Genomic DNA, 17713 nt, shown 5'->3' with positions numbered 1-17713 from the left:
ACCCGAAAGTCGCTCAAACCAGGTCCTTGACAAATCTGTTTCTCGACAAAATTATTCCTCGGAGGTTTTAGAATTGCAGCGCCCAAGTAAAAGGCGAAAAAAAATTCCTTCACAGCAGACATATTTTAAAAGGTAAGTGCAAAATTAAAATTATGCTAATCCCACGCACTGTGGGAATCAATTGTACGTGAAGATTTATTTACGGTTTGTTTTGACAACAACTAGCGGTGATGCTGATCGCGAATGTTTAACTTCAACGTTTATTCGAATACGAGAGTAGTGAGTTGATGTTAAACGTTACCTTACTTGCAGCGCTGCTGTTTGTCTGCGGAGCGCACAGAACAAACACGGAGATGGGTTTGCATGAGGCGTTGTAGTGCGCCGTTGCTCATAACCTCGGACAGCGCTGCGCATTGTCATTGCCTTGCATGGCGATGACAATGCTCAGCCTTCGCCTTGAAGAGTGAACGCGATAGCATTCAAAGACTATTGACTGCGTCTCAAGCTTCACGGCGACTCCAGCTTATGTAACCGTAATCTTCTAATCTAATTATGGGGTTTAACGTGTCAACACCACTTTTTTGATTATGAGGCACGCCGTAGAGGAGGACTCCGGAAATTTCGACCACCTGGGGTTCTTTAACGTGCACCTATATCTAAGCACACGGGTGTTTTCTCATTTCGCCCCCTCGAAATGCGGCCGCCGAGGCCGCGATTCGATCCTGCGACCTCGTGCTCAGCAGTCCAACACCATAGCCACTGAGCAACCACGGCGGGTAACCATAACCTTCACCGGGAAACGCTGGCGGCGAACGCTATGCACGAAGGCGAGCTGTCTGGTAGATTGCGGCCTCTTGCTTGGACCGCGATGCGGTGGAGGCGAGCGCCATCTGGAGGTGTTGCAAAGGAACCGGGCGAGCCGCTTTATGGCGGAGGCCATGGCCGACCTATGGCTGGCAGAAACGTTGTAAAAGGGGTTCGCGTTCTGACTTTTCGCGTAACAGAATTAAGTTTTCTCGGGTATTCAAATTACAGTCCGATGCTATCATGTCTGCAGGTTGTGTGTAAATCGTACTTTGCGCTTTTCTGACGTATTTTAACTTGAGAAATGCAATTAGTTCAGTAACTTCCTTGCCTTACATGGAGGGCGTGAGTGGTTTTGTATGCATGGTTAGAAATGCCTTTTGCTGAAACGATGGTCGATGCTGGAGACGGGACGCCAACGCCGGATTTTCCGCGATGCAGGGCCCGCAACGCTATCCCGTTAAAAAGTGTTTTGCATTGCTGTTCCGTTGCTTCCGTGTAAGCGTTCCCACCTCCAAGGGAGTCATGCACGGTATACCAGAATACGACACGTCCGAAGTAGTTGAAGAAAGCCTGGTGAACTGCAGAAACCCCACTATACTACACGCAAGACGCATGGGACGCACCGATTCGGTTATGATAGTGTTTGAAGGAACACACGTACCAGACTACGTGTACTACCGCGGAGCTGAATACCGACGCCTACAATATCGTAAGCAGTACGAAACATGTGCCACCTGTGGCATACTCGGCCACCGAGCGGATGTCTGCCCGACACCGAACAGCAAGAAATGTCGCGGGTGCGGGACTCTCAATCCACCCGAAGATCATCAGTTCGAGCAAAGATGCTTGATATGTGGGAAAGGACACCTCACTGGAGACAAAAAGTGCCGTGAACGATTAAAGGCCCCATATCTTCTTAGAAAGAGGCAGTGGAAACAACAACAACAACAGAATGAACATCAACCGCAGAAAGCTATGGTGGACAATCACCCGAGTCGGTCCAGGGAGCGGTCGGGCCGCACCGAATCGCACAAGGGATCGACATGAACCAACAGCCACAGCAGCAGGCACCGCGACAGGAGCCGCTCTAGCTCCTTCCAGAGACTCCCCCGTGGAGGCGGTGGCGGCCAGTCCAACTCCAAGTCCCGGTCCCGGCCCAGGTCCGAATCGAGATCGATAGGATGCCCACTACACGGAAACCCAGATGGCTCTGGCGTGGACGACGGCAATAAAACGCAGGTGAGCTGGGCAGACATGGTCTCCGGCGCTGCTTCTCCGTCTACTATAACACCTCAAATAGAAGGGTCCGCCCTGGAGCAGGAAATGATCCAAATTAGAAAATTACTAGCGCAAGTTACTCGTGAAAACGCTAAGCAGAGGGAGGAAACTCAACAATTAAGGCAAGAAAACGCAAGGCTTCAGCAGAATAGGACACACGAGCCAAGTCACACGCCTACCGCCAGTACGGCACAGACGCCTACCCGCGAGTCAACGCCCGCTCTCGCACAAATCACAGCTGCGCCTCCCCAGAAAAGAAAAGCTGAAGACGCGCCAGACGCGCAAAGCAGCATCTCAACGCAGTTAGAAAATCAAGTAGAGGGAATGCTTGTGGAGTTGACTAAGACGCCACAACAACAATTCGCCGGGTTACAGGTACCAGTTCGTGGAAATTCTACAAAGAATACAAGTCATTGAAACCCGATTAACAGTTGTTGAAAGCGCGCAACAAGACTTGAGGCCCGAGGGAGTGGGACCGGTAAAAGCGACGACGAAACCATATCATCGACCCGTAGTGACAGAAACCAGTAAAGTCACCGGGGAGAATCAAACAATTAAACGTGGCTCCGCGTAATAAATACATAATATGGCAATGGAACTGTCGCGGGTATCGCCAGAAACGGGGACATCTACAGCAGTTCATAAGTAGCAAGGAGGCCCCAGACGTCATCACTCTGTAAGAAACAGGGGCACTGACTAAATTATCCGGTTACAAAGAATACGGTGCTTCTGACGAGAAGGCGTCCGTTACAACTCTCGTACGTAGAAACCTTACGGTCATAGAACACAACACTGGCGTGACCGGTGTAGACCACGTCCTGATTGAAATCATTCCCACGCGCAAGGGAGAAGGAAGGCTTTTCATCCTAAATGTATACAGTAGCACTCGACACAATATGCGATTCCGCCCGCTTTTTCGTAAATCCTTAAATTTAGCAGAAAGACATCCAATGGTAAATGTAGGGGACTTTAATGCGCCCCACACGGCTTGCGGATACCGTTTGGAGAACATCAAGCGTCGTAATCTATGGTTAGAAGCTCAGCAGGAAGGTCTTACTCTCGTAACGGATCCACAGGCGCCCACAAGAATGGGTAACAGTGTGAGCAATGATACCACACCAAACCTAACTTTTACAAAGAACACACCTGATGCAAAATGGATAAACACGCAAGAAAATCTGGGTAGTGATCACTTCATTGTAGCAACAACAACAACTGTACACGCGGTCCCATCAAGACAGAAAGGCAGGAAAATAACGATAGTCGAATGGGACTCCTTCCGCAAAATCCGGGAGGAGGAAGGTGATGAAGTCATACATGACATAGAGATTTGCACTAGAAAACTTCATCAAAGTGTGAAACGAGCCACTAAGACTATTCCGGAAAAAGCAGGGACAGAGGAGGCGGACAGCAAACTCCTACATATGTGGGAGGCAAAAAGCAGCATGCAGAAACAGTGGAAAAAGCAAACACTTAATAGAAACCTGGGAAGGAAAATCGACATGCTCAATAAGGAAATACAGGACTATGCGAATAGATTAAGCCGTCAAAATTTGGAGGCCACGTGCAATGCCATGGAGAGACAGATAGGGCTACCTAAAACCTGGAATCTCCTGCGTTATCTTTTAGACCCGGAAAACAGCAAGTCTACACAACGACACTGCCTGCACAAAATAATTCACAGATATAAAGGCACGGAAGAAGAACTTTTACAGGAACTACAAAGGCTATACTTAGGCAATACAATGAAAGAACAAAAACATCAGTATACTGGTAAGGAAAACCTGGATCTTGACAGCCCCATAACTGAGGCTGAAGTTTCATCGGAGCTCATCAGGCTCAACACGAAATCAACGCCAAGCCCGGATGGAATCATCAACAAGATCCTGAGAAATCTCGATGATGGATATATCTCGACCCTCACCAGGTATATTAACAACTGTTGGGAACAGGGTAATATTCCCCGACAATGGAAAACCGCCCAGGGGTGCTATGCAGGATGCGCCGAGTTTGGCGAAACTCGGGATCTTCACGAGCTCTGGCGACACCCCAAGATGAAAGCACAAATGGTACCGAGACACAGTTTATCTTTCGACAAGCCTCCAGTTTCATTGGTTTATCTAGATTCACTCTGGGTGGCTATCATTCCTTGGGCGTTGCCTTCTGGGCGGTCGACAAACTGGGGCTCACGTGATCATACCGTCGGTGCATGGTCGCGCCTTCTTTCACTTGTTTGTCGTTCCACCGAGTGCATTACACGCACAAGCGAGTTATAAAACAAATGCATTTAATACACTATTATTAGTTAGTTTGACGTGGTTTAAAAGCATTTTAAAGCTTACAAGATGTACACTGAATGTGTATTCAACTAATTTGTAATTTAGTACGCTTCGCTTTATACCACGAGGGAACGCTGTGGTGGCGTCATCACATACATTCATCGGGCGAGCATGGCGGCTAAACATCGAAGAGGCCCAGTGTAAACAAACTCGTACAACGAGCTTGCAGTGCGCGACGTACTGATCAGGCTCGACAATGACCACTATTTCTTGGATAGTTCTGTTCTTCCGTGAGCAATCTTTCCGTGCACCCCGAAAGACTGCGAATAGCTTAGGCGATTTTACAGATCGCAACGCGTACCTACTGTTCACGGCACAATCCTGAACAAACAACTTATTCGGTGCTGCTTCTGTGAGTGCGCTGAGTTCCTCCACTCTGCGTGACTGCGAGCGTCACGAATATTGCATAGTGTGTGCAAAAGGAAGGCAGCCGATATAGCTACGATGCGACAAGGAGGTGGTGCCGACGATGGATCTCGCAACCAACACAGTGACGGAGGCATCGACAAACTGCGGATAAGTATATTTCTACTGTTTCATATTTAGCATAATAATAGTGCACGGATTAAGTCACTTTCGTAGTAACGAACTAAATGTCCAGCAGTTTAAAAAAGGCATTGAGAGCATAAGAGTGTTTGTGCTTTTAGATATACGTGGGCCCGCGAAAATATCGAAAAGATAAAGGTAACCTTCACTAACTTAGTGATATAACAGAAATTCATCTGTGACATTCAGCCCGCAGAATCTATGGAAGAGTATGTTATCCAGGTAAAATATAAATAGCAGGTACTGATATAAAGCAGGAAACTTATACAAAAATTTCATGGGTTGAACAGCACATGGGAGGCATTCCCGCATCGTGATCGCCACGTTACCGATATCCTTGAAAAATGTTTAGAATCATTGCATTCTACCGGTTATGCAATATGGGACATAAACCTGGAGGTTAACAAAGAAATTTGAGAAGTCGAGGACTGTGCAGAAAGCGAAGTAACAAAAATTGTTGGAGATAGCATTAAGGCAGGAAGACAGTGGCGTAGTAAACCATGGCAACTGATATGCTAGTTGAGATTAAGAAAAAAAATGGAATCGGTGGGCAGGCCATGCTTCAATCACTTGTTGCCAACTTATAACAGGTGATTACATAAGCGTGACAGAATGGATGTCAAGGAGAGACACCTGCAGCCGAGGATGGTAGAAAATTACGTAACGGGACAAAAATATGATGTTTGTATGCATAGGATGCAATCAGCTCGCATACGACGGGATTGTAGGGAGCGCCATTGATTTTGCATCGAACAAAAATAGGTTTTGTGGTGCTGACAGTAGAGACTCGTGAAGGTTCGAGGACACCTCAGCTGTTGGCACACTAATAAACATTACAATTGGCTCTGAAAAAAACAACCCGTTATGAAAAATAAAGCAATGTTGTCCCGACAAATTGTTTTATTATGCATACACTAAAGGCCTCCACAGTTAAGGGCAGTTAGTACCCATAGTGCAATGAGCATTTTTATTTATAAATAATAATTTATATGCGGTTGATTCATTCCAACAATCCACTTTTTTTGCAGCAAAACATTCTGTTGCTGGAGGCACTCAACCGCCTGGTGGCAGTAGGCGAGCGCCAGGCACGTGCTCTGCTGTCCAGAGGGCTGCTCTGCAACAGTAGGATCAGTGCACTCACTGCTTTCCAGTCGAGCCCCCAGAACACACGTTATAAAGGAGCTTTCAGTTTATTATTTTGTTTATTATTCAAGAACATGAATAAAATTATTGCAGTAAACATTGTGCTGTGCATATTGGGACACTTGTAACATGCACTTGATGTCTCTTCAAAATGGGCAAACACGTAAAAACCTGGACCGTCTAAATGAAAAAGACACTAATGCAGCATATACGTCATTGTGCTGTTTGTTCTTTCTATGTGCAAGAATACAGTGGGTGTTGATTAGCCACAACATGAACGGTGTGTGTATTTCGCAATGAAACGACAGGAAACTGCATGACCTTAATAATGCTATCACCTATAGACTGTGCACATGAATGCAACACTCCCCGATTTAAACATGCCATTACATGCATGTTCAATACCACATATTCTTTAACAATGTCATATATTTGCATGTACTAATTTTCACACAGCTTAAGCCCATGCATAGCTCACTTGTGATGTATCCATTTCATAGGCCAAATAATTGTACACTTTGTCCTTTTGTGTTGTATGAAAAGCGGCATCCTCTAGTCGGATACAATTTCACAAGAGAGGAGAGGCCCCACCCAGATGACCAAAGCGCAGCAGCCGATTGCCTCCACGTCTAAAGAAATAGTCCCTCTCCAATGAGCGGGTATTAGTGCGTCCAGCGGCACAACGTCAGTGTAGTGTGTGTGCCCATTGGTGCAGGCTTGTGTTTACCTGCCGTTGAAGTGCAGATTCTGCGGCCTCCTAAAGTTGTATCCGACTATAGAATCACGTAATGCCTTGCACTGGTTGCACAGACTTTAGAAACTTGATAGCACACAATGATCAGGAACAGAAATCTATAAAGGCACCCAAGTAAAGCTGGCCGGCCACACTTCCATTATGAGGGGCTGTAAACAGTTCTCGCCAAATATTCCCATGACATCCTTGAAAAAGAGGTGGTGTTTGGCACTTTAGAATCAAAAAACAGATTACAGTGAATGTTGTGTACCTCATTAAAACAAACTGAGCTTGGTTATCTGCACAGCATGTAATGAAAGCATGTGCTTCACATAGGAAACAAAGTGCTCTGTCCAGTACAATTGTCGAGTTCGCTGTAGCACCTATTATGTCATAGTGTCAACATACAAATTTTCAAAGGCCATTCATTTCACCATTATTTTTGTATGTTGGTTCTATCAATTAGCGCTTGTACTACATGAGCAGGTGGATTTGAAAGCAAAGCTTTGTTTGCAAACCTTCAGACTTCCATAATTGTGTGGCAAGGCACTGGCATGGTGTCGAATAGCTCACACTTCCTCGGTCCTGCACCAAAGAGGCCCAATGCTCTATTTGAAGTTGGATCGCGCAACAATTTGACGGCACACAAAGAAGAGTAACACACACAGCAGAGCGTTCTGCTGTGTGTATTTCCCTTCCTCGGTCCTGCACCAAAGAGGCCCAATGCTCTATTTGAAGTTGGATCGTGCAACAATTCGACGGCACACAAAGAAGAGCAACACACACAGCAGAGCGTTCTGCTGTGTGTATTTCTCTTCTTTGTGTCCCGTCGAATTGTGGTACAATTCAGCTTGAAGCTTCTATACTGATACAATGAGTCTTCAACCTCACCAATGATCTAGTTATTAAGCCACAATGGCGCACATCTTTGATATGTGCCAACACGAATTAACTCTCCAATAAATCACCACAAGCATAAAATTTTTCTGCACAGGTGTATGCACGTGCCATATTCTGTACGACTAAACTCGCAAGAATCAAAGGGGCAAGCAATAACCAGCCTTACTGCTGCCGTTACCATCATCATCATGACACCAATAGAAAGACAGTGCTGCGTTTCAGTAAAGGGAGTGCCGGAGGGAAAGGCGCGATAGCGAGGCGTGAGGCTTACAATAAAAATAGCCTTTACAAGACATGTTCAATGCCAAAATATGCTGCATATCGCTCATCCTACTTTGGCATTGCGGCAAGCTTTTAGACGTTTGAGCATGTCACAGTTTGTGTAATCATTGCTATAAAGCTGTACAAAAGGTCTATTCGCTCTGCGATCTTTATTTTTATCATGGTGGGTTAAAGACCCACTTTTCATTGGCATCTGCACCACATTTCGCCTGATATGTAACTTTGCCTTTGTGGTTCACATCTTCACGCACACTGAGTTCTGCAGAGCATTGGATCTGCATTGTTCTACTGCTGAAGAATTAGAGCCCCATTATGAGACGAAAATATATAGGATTTGTCCATACAGAATAACGCTGACCCCCCCCCCCCCCCAAAAGAAAATACGCTGAACCATTGGCACATGCACCAACAGTGAACACAGCAAACACTGTGAAGTATTTTTTTCATGCAAGCCAGCACACTAAGATTCTCAATGCATTTTCATTTTGCCGTAAATGCATAGGCACAACAGGCTTGGCGCGACATCCACATCTCGCACTGCAACGAATTGTGCAATGCCTTGCTGTTTCATAGTGCGGCCGATACATGACGCATGACCAAAATTCAGAATTATGCATACCAAGTAATTTGTGCTACGTACTAAGTAATCTCATAAAAAACCCCAAGTTCTTTGTGAGATTAGCATTCACAGGGTACTTCACACAATTTGTGATATCCATTTATCTATTTATACTTCATTAACCTCCTTCCCCAAAAAGTGTGCCATATGGAAGGCACCCTGATAGACAAGTAGAACAATCGGTAAAGTGTCAGCAACCAGCGAAAAAGTCAGTATCATAGGCTGCCGCATGTGTGACGTCGGTAACAAAATTTAAATCGGCTACACAGAAGTGACAAATTTGGCAATATGGTGCGTCTAGACATTGCTTCAATGCTAATCACAGTAACGCTGACATTCAATGCACCTTAATTCCTACGTACGTTCCGTCGGCATACCCGACTACGTTCGTAATGTTTCCGCGAAGTAAGAAGCGTTCTTCTATAAATGCCCGCTCAGCCGCAGTCTTCGGGAAAGCCAGCCACCGCTTCAGCACTGCCGCATCAATAAGCGCATCAGACATCGCTGACACAGAGGCTCACAGTAGTTTGATGACGTCCAATGTAACGCTCGGCGCCGACGCTTCCCTGAAAACTCCCAGTCCCGTAAAAACGGAGGGCGCAGAGGACTTGCTCTTCAACGGTGAGCGAATGAAGCCCGCCACGCTGTCTCCACAGACGAGGGTCTTCGCCTAGCTCGTCACACAGCCAGCACACTGATGTCTTCGACAGGCCAAAATGACGCTGAAACTCCACGGCGGTCATGCACGCGAACGGGTCCAGACGGTCATACTGACGCTTGCTGCCGCTGGCTGCAATAACACAGGCTGCTGCTGCCGCCGCCATGTTCCCGAGTTGAACTCGGAGGGGGTTTCGCGATGTACGAGTTTAGCACGAGTTCGCCTGTCAATCAAAGCCAGAGGTCACGCCCCGCGCGAGGCACGTAACTCTTGTGCGCGCACCCACCACGGTTGGGCCACGCCCAACTTATCTTTCGGCAACAGCGACGCGGTGCCGAGCTGAGAGGCATCAACAATATTCACCACCGACATAAAACACGCACAACACACTGTCATCGGTGATGTACTGCGCACTACTATCAAAAACAAAGCGTTGACTGTCGCTGGCTCATGCATATATCTTCTCGGGCTGAGAGGGCCCCACAGCACGGTTTCATTGCCTGCATTGTGGCGACGTAGCGCACAGTAACCAATTATCGGCACGTCACTGTAGCTGCTTGCAAGGCGTCGATGTGCCGAGGGTGACGACGATGCTGAGGAGTGCGTATCGCAGCAGACGTTTGAGATGGCTGCTCTGTCATCGGTGATGTATCGGAGCCACAACGTCGTAAACACGATCAGCGTCCGAGAATCGCTCGCTCTTCTAGACCCAGTGCAATGGCATTTCTTCATCACAAGCACTGCGCACTCAACAGTTCCAACACCTTCCTCAGTTCGAAGTCTCATTTCATAACCGCACACAAGAGCCCTCACCTGCCAAAATGCGATTGCTGCGGTGTCGTTACAATATCCTTCTGCGATCGCTGCTGGCTCCAGCATAAGTAATCCGCAAGCACCTTGGTGCGCACAAAACACTCAACTACTGCGTACGTACATGCGCTCAGAGGCACTTTCACTGGGCAAGCGATGACAAGCGATGAATTGTGTCGATGGGAAGCACGCACTTCTTCGCAATGCATCGCCAAGGCTTCGCGCACAAAGATAAACTGGTACATTTTCACTAAACTGCGGCACTACGGGCACTACGGACCGCCATTTTGCATTGACAGCCGTTGCTCCCGTATTTATGACTAGTATGTCGTTTTTAGTTGGTAAAGTGGAGGCCTTAAGGCGCCTGCGATGAACAGCCGTACAACGGCGCTGCGTTTCTATTCCCCTAATAGAGAAAGAGCGGTGATCACTGACATTATTGAGAATAGCACTGTAGCGCCCCTAGGCGACTTCTCACCGTATGAACTGCCTCGTGCGTGCGACCCGCTTCCATGTATCCGCTTCTAAGCTTTCGCCTCACTGTCGCCACTCGCGGCAAGAAGTGCAAAATTTAATAATTTGCTCGATCTCCGTTTGTCATCACAAATTTCTAGCATTCAAAACAAAAAACAGACACTTAAAGAAATAAAAATGTTCGTTATTTTATTTGTTGTATTTTAACGTATTCGTTTGAGCGAAAGCGTAGGTGCAAGAATGCGCCGCATGTACCCTGTTCGCATTCGATCGAGGATAGAAAGATATCGCCGAAAGAGGAGCCACGCCCTTGACGCGCCCGGGAAAGGCGTGGCAAGCGGCTCACGGCAAGTGTGCAGACAGACAGCGGCACAGTCACAGTATTGCTAAGTTGCGATAATCCGTTGATAACAATACGCGGCGCTGGCGCGCTTCGTTGTGCAGCCTTCTGCACTTGAAACGTGGAAGCAGCGTGCCGCGCAGGGTGCGCTCATGTTGTCATACGCGGCTTTTTGTCTACATAATTTCTTGCCTGTAGTTTTTGCGCGTTCCGCGCTATCTCCGTTCACTGACTGCCGTCGAGCAAACTCGGGTAAAACTCGGGTGAACGAGAAACTCGGCGCATCCTGCATAGCACCCCAGATGTTAATAATTCCAAAGCCGGGAAAGACGCTTCAACTTAAGAATCTCAGGCCTATATCGTTAACGTCGTGTGCTGGCAAGCTCATGGAGCACGTCACCCTCACAGATCTAACTAATTACATGGACGATAATGGCCTTTTCCCGCACACCATGATCGGCTTTAGACCAAAACTGTCTACACAAGGCATTATGTTGCAAATAAAACACCAAATAATAGACGCGGGACCTCAAACACTAGATACCAAAGCTATCATTGGTCTTGATCTTACGAAGGCCTTTGATAGTATCACCCACAGGGCTATATTAGAAAACTTACAAGGCCTAGGAGTGGGGCAACGAACCCATGCGTATGTTAAAGACTTTCTCTAATACCGTATTGCGAAAATCACAATCGGTGAAGTGAAATCGAAAGAGATAAAACTCGGAAGCCGGGGCACACCACCAGGATCAGTCTTATCTCCCTTTCTTTTCAATGTAGCTATGAATGGCCTTCCAGCAGAATTAGAAAATATAGAAGGATTGCAGCATAGCCTGTACGCCGACGATATCACCCTCTGGGTAACAGGTGGAAGTGATGGGCAGATTGAGAAAATTCTCCAAACAGCCATGCATGCGGTTGAGAAATATGTCGTGATTGAGATGCTCGCCGGAAAAATCAGAATTACTTCTATACCAGCCGACACGTAGGGGCCGTAAGAGTTCTACGCGATAAACCAAGCATCACGCTTTTTGTAAATGGCCACCAAATACCTATTGTCGACAGCATTAGTGTCCTTGGACTCCACGTATTAGCGAACGGTCATAACGGGGAAACAATCAGAATACTAGAAAACAGCGCACAACAAACAATGAGACTAATTAAGAGAATAGCTAATCGCCATTATGGGATGAAAGAGAACAATCTGGTACGGCTAGTCCAGGCTTTTATCATTAGCCGCATAGTATATGTAACCCCTTACCTAAATCTCCAAGTAGCAGAAAAGACAAAAATCGAAGGCATCATTGTACTGTCATTCAAACAAGCCATAGGTTTGCTGATAAACACATCGAATGACATGATATGACATGCTCCTAGCCTTAGGTAGCCACAACACACTCAAAGAACTCATAGAAGCCCATACGGTAGCGCAATACGAAAGACTCACACAAACACCTACTGGCAGACAAATACTTAACAAGCTTAGAGTAACATACGGATCACAGTATGGCACTAAAGTAGACATTCCCCACGACATAAGGAAGCAGCTTATTATCCCACCGCTACCCAAAAACATGCATCCCGAACACGACATGGAAAGGCGGGAGGAAAGGGCAAGGGCTATACAGAGGAGATTCCAACGCCTTCAGGACGTGGTGTACGTCGACACGGCAGAGTACACGACTAATCAGAATATGTCTATCGTTGCAGTGAACTCGGAAGGTGACCTTAAGGCCAGTGGATCTATTAACACCAACAGAGCCGAGGCGGCTCAGGAATCGGCCATTGCTCTCGCAATGGCTTACAAACTGGCCACGACAATAGTCAGTGATTCTAAAACCGCCATTTTAAATTACGCAAAGGGGCGCATTTCACCGGAATCGCAACGTATCCTGGCAAACTTCCGCGGTCAGCGGGTTGTCCATATCATCTGGGCGCCTGCGCACTCCTCCCTCCCCGGCAATGAGGCGGTCGACACCGTGGCTCGAGGACTCACAAGCCGAGCCATCGGGGCGCCGCGGCTGCGGCTGGCAGGGGACCGGATGGTTGGCTACGGGGAGATAACTAACTATTACAGACTGGGGAGGGGACGTTTCCCCCCCGCACACCCGTCACTTAATAAGCAGCAGGCGGTGGCATGCCGCCTCCTTCAAACAAATACATATCCAAATCCGTTGACTTATAATCATTATTACCCAGACCAATATTTGGCCAAATGTAAATTTCGTCGAAAAGGGCGGACCTGGATCACATTATCGGGGCCTGCCCTCGGGCGCTCCGACAGGGCCAGAAAATTAAGGATCGGAAGCAGTGGGAGACCGTGTTGCTCAGCTCGGGCCCCGAAGACCAACTTTTGGCCGTCCAGCAGGCCGAGTTTGCCGCTAGAGCTCAAGGGCTTCTGGCCGCCATCTAGGCGGGGTCGCCTCCCCCCCCTATCTGCTGGCTATATAAATAAAAGTTATTTCTCCCTCTCTCTCTCTTGACGAACTTCCTTTATTTTTCTGGCTGCGGACGTTTCAGACTCATGACGGATGCCCTCGTTCATTTCATTACGAAAAATGGGAGCATGGCTGAAGGAAGCCTTAGGAAAACATTTCATTGCATGATCGATACATGGCCTTAATAATGGATGAAGGGCATTTCACGCAAGTTGTGAAACTGGTAGAAGCATTAGTAGGTTTCTGAATTTGTCCCTGCGTCCCAAACTGCGTCCTAAGTGTTCATTGCCCAAGTAAGGAAGCCTATATTGCTGTTGGGCCACCCTATGACAAATTCAAAAGCTTTCCTACTGGGGCATCGGGTGAATGAGTTAGTGGCCCTTCCTCACCATAAATAACGTCGCAATCCCTTTCATAAATCCATGCTCCGCTCCTGGATCTGCGCAGTGGCTTTACTTGACTTCTTACTCCTGTGATACTATCCCGAGCGTGCCCGCAGTCGCCTCCACGAAAGACAGTTTCCATGTAGAGTTGTTGATTAATGTTACTAGGAGCCTTGTCACAGCAGACGTTCATCAACCTTGGGAATGATGGTTACTACGTGCATTTAAATAATCCTCGCGCTTGCGACTGCTTGCATTCTTGTCCCATCACTCATCGGTCTTTATTCTTGCGAATTTCCAAACAGTTATATGTTCCTAATTTCATGAAGGCAGGAAGTCTCAGTACACAATAACACTTACATTTAATCATTGCAGATGAATGCATTGTTCATCCAAAGCTTTATTGAATATGTTGAATATGCAACGCCGTAAAGGTATTTGAAGTTTGAATTGCAAATTTTATGCAAATCTGTGCGCTACGCATCATTTGAATGTGTTTGAACTTACAGGGGCTGTAGTCTCTAGCGCCAGACTTCCTTCTAGTAGGTTTTCCAAGAAAGTATGCCTTTTAGGCACCGGCGTCACGATGTTGCCTGAGGACGTCACGTTTTGAGCTGTTCTATTTCATTTTTTCACTTTAACGAAATTTGAAAGGGTCCGCACGGTGATTTACTGACCGATAAATAAAAAAAGGTACTCAACGAACTTCCCTCTTTTTTGTTTATTGATGGCGCTGAGCGAACAGTTATAATGGGTGCCCTCAAACCTCTATATATGTGCGGCATTCGTTCCCTACCTTTCAAAAACTCACTTTTTCTTTGGAACGCCAAAGGAAGTTTCTAGAATGTACTTCATCCTTTCATACCTTGTTCAATTTAGGGAACCGTGAAGCGCTTCTAATGTAATTTCAGTTAGTGACGTTAGCAATAAAGAAAGTTACATACTTTTATCCTTAAAACAGCAGCTTGATTGTATCTTTGCTAGCATAGATGTTTGTTTCCCTTTGTAGAGAAAGGCCTGGAAGTTTCTCAAAAGTGTAATCGGGGCAGCCGCTAGTTTTCTTGACGTGCTCTGCACTATCAATGTTAATTCACATATTTTATAATAAAATGCACCATGTGTAATATACTACATATGCCTACCTACTATTTATCTCGCCTATCTCTAGGCCAATAATGAAAGGTAGAAAGTAACTACACGCCGTGGCGTCGTAGTGGCTTTGCGTTGCGGGGCTAAACCCGAAGGCGCCAGATCAAATCCCGGCAACGGCGGCCGCATTTAAACAGGGCGGGATTGCATAAAAGCCCATGTACACCTTGAATCGGCTGCATCTTTAAAAACACCAGGAGGTCAAAAATAATCGAGGGTCTCCCAGTACCGTTTGTCTCAGAATCATATCTCGGTTTAGACCCGTAGAACTCCTGGACTTAATTGAAAGAGATGCACATGAAAGGTATTTCTGTAGCACTAGAAAAATGGGGAAGCACTATTATAGTGCTCACATGAACAGCCACAGAAAACTCACCGTTTCCTAGGGAACCTGGCGACGTTATGACCACAAGCAAAATGTAATCACGTAGAATGTGCATGGCAAGTATCCATGGATGATGCATTTTGCTAGAAATGAAGTAAAGGTATGGCGTATGTAGGTTCATTATAGAGAAACCGTTCATAATTGCTTTCCAATTCCACATACGTGAAACAGTTTCTTGAATGCCTAATAAGTCGTATTGTTACCAAGCAAATCTCAGTGTCCACGTTCCTGACTAACAAAACAATAAAATAAAGCAATTAAACAGTAAGTGGCGCCATAAGAAGCGCGCAACCAGAAGCGCAAATGGTTGATTTCATGAGTATCTTTCACTACTTAAAACAGTACCGACACTATAAGTAAGGCGTAGTAAAGAGGCTCCACAGTAATTGCCACTACCGAGTAAAACGCTCCTACAGTAACTGGAGGTAACATACTTGAATGGCGACTGTAGGTACGCTGCACCTTCCATTATGCAGGCGACGGATCTAGACTCATGTCTTCCCTCTCTCTTTTCCTCCCGCATCCACTGTCATAATGGCTGCGCAAATACATATACATGAATGCGAAGAAAGGAACTGTTTAATAGGAGTACTTGTTTCCGGAAAAGAAATTAGCTGTTAGACGATGCAAGGAACGAGAGTACTGATGTTTGTTCTGCGCCTCTGTGTCGGTCCGTTTTCAGGGTCCCATACAAAGAATAGCTTTCCCTCGTTTCCCTAAGAACGTAAACCCACGAGGCAAGTAAGCCATTTCTCGAGGAGAGTGTCTCTTCTTCACTTTTCACTAGAAACTCGTTCGCATATGTGAAGAAAAGCCACAGGCCCGTGCAGCACAAGCAGTACAGTCACAGCGTAAGCTGGAAAAGCGGCTCCTTAGGAGCTATATTTTCGGCAGCACGCACTAGAGGGCCTGCGCGGCGAAGTCTGTTCCCGTCGTTTTCACGAGAATCATCTGAATTGCCCGCCCGGCTTCGACGGTCAGCATCGGCTTGTGGTACACTCTGCACAGCAGTCTGCTGAGCTCTACGTTGCCTGGTTGTAGCAACGAGAGTTAGCTAAACTTAAGGCAGATGCCATTCCGAGGACTTCTGAAGGTTTGCCAGGTTACCTTTCTAAGCGGAGATGACAGCCTTGTCCAGTGGTGCGGTACCTTTCACTTCATTTCATTTCATCTCATTTTATTACTCTTAGGACCGGTCAGGCGTTACAGAGAGGAGTGAGAAAAATACAATAACAACGCACAAGAAGAGGGAAGGTTACAGCAGATAACTATGAACAGCATCCTTAAATTTCTCAGGACCATTGAGGGTAACGACAAAGGAGGGCAGGTGATTCCAGTCCGATGCACTTTTTGGGACGAAGGACTTCAAGTACTGGTGTGTCCGGCACTGTACTCCTCAGGAGATGACTAATTTCTTTATCCGTCAGGACAACTGACGGGACACTGACACACGTGGCAGATTGTGCGTATATTTGGTCACTCTCAATAATTGCACGTATCGATTACGTTCCAAAATTTTTGTGGACTCGAAGCAAGCCAATGCGGCAGAGTGTCGTAATAAAAAAATATTCTTCGCGCACTGTAAGGCCTGCTCGCACTGTGACACAAGAGTGAGATAATGGTGCCACTCATTAGCAATTGGTTCACGATTTAGTTGCCTAGAGATGCGTTTTTTTCTTGTTTAGTAGGCGCTTAAGCGATACATCAAACCAGGGCGCTTGTATAGAAGAATTTACGTGATGAAGGGAATGAATTTACTGGCTAGTTCGTTCACTTTCGCTTTAAATACGCGCCAGTTATCATGGATGGGACACGTCCAGAACTGCGGGAAGAAGGTGCCAGTGAAGCACTCTAACTCTGCATTAATGCCTTGAAAATCGCCCTTTTTCTAGGTTCTTAGTAACTTATATCGCCTTGAAGAGTAAGGCGAGTGTGATGGCACATTTAGATGAATTGCATTGTGGTGACTAAGGCCCTGAAGAAAGCTAACTTCAGATATGATTACGGGTGAAGTGGTTAGCACAAGATCGAGTATACTAGCAGTTGTCTGGGCAACACGGGTCGGTTGTTTTATGATTTGTACAAGGTTGAACGTGAAACACAAGTTAATGAATGCAGAACGTTCAGATGAAGCAGGTAATACATGAAATGAGGGTCTGTCCCATGGAATTGCGGCAAGGTTGAAATCACTAAAGACGTTATGAGGAGCCCTCGGAAACTTATAATGGACCATATTTATGACGTCATGCAGGTTGTCGTAGAAGGAAGTCTGCGAGCTGGTTGTTAGGTAACATGCGGAAAATACAACGTCCTTGTGGTTCAAACGAATACAAGTGCAAACAAATTACTGTGAAGCGTTCACAAGCATGTTACAGAAAGCAGTTTCATCCGATACGGCAATCAGAACGCCGCCACCTACACGCTCGCTC

The 17713-nt window shown here is 46.4% G+C and overlaps 1 protein-coding gene across 1 annotated transcript in view; it reads right to left on the bottom strand.

The window, feature by feature from the left end:
* Positions 1-15363, bottom strand: part of LOC142574777 (uncharacterized) — a 51306-nt gene extending 35943 nt beyond the window's left edge. Inside the window, exon 1 of the mRNA XM_075683791.1 lies at positions 15276-15363. Coding sequence (XP_075539906.1) covers positions 15276-15363 — 88 coding nt within the window. The remainder of the gene's footprint in view (positions 1-15275) is intronic.
* Positions 15364-17713: the final 2350 nt, after the last annotated feature.

The sequence above is a fragment of the Dermacentor variabilis genome, chromosome 3 (genome assembly GCF_050947875.1).
Source record: "Dermacentor variabilis isolate Ectoservices chromosome 3, ASM5094787v1, whole genome shotgun sequence".
Classification (NCBI taxonomy): domain Eukaryota; kingdom Metazoa; phylum Arthropoda; class Arachnida; order Ixodida; family Ixodidae; genus Dermacentor; species Dermacentor variabilis.
The sequence above is the reverse complement of the archived record's forward strand: the minus strand, read 5'-3'. Positions and strand labels throughout refer to the sequence as shown.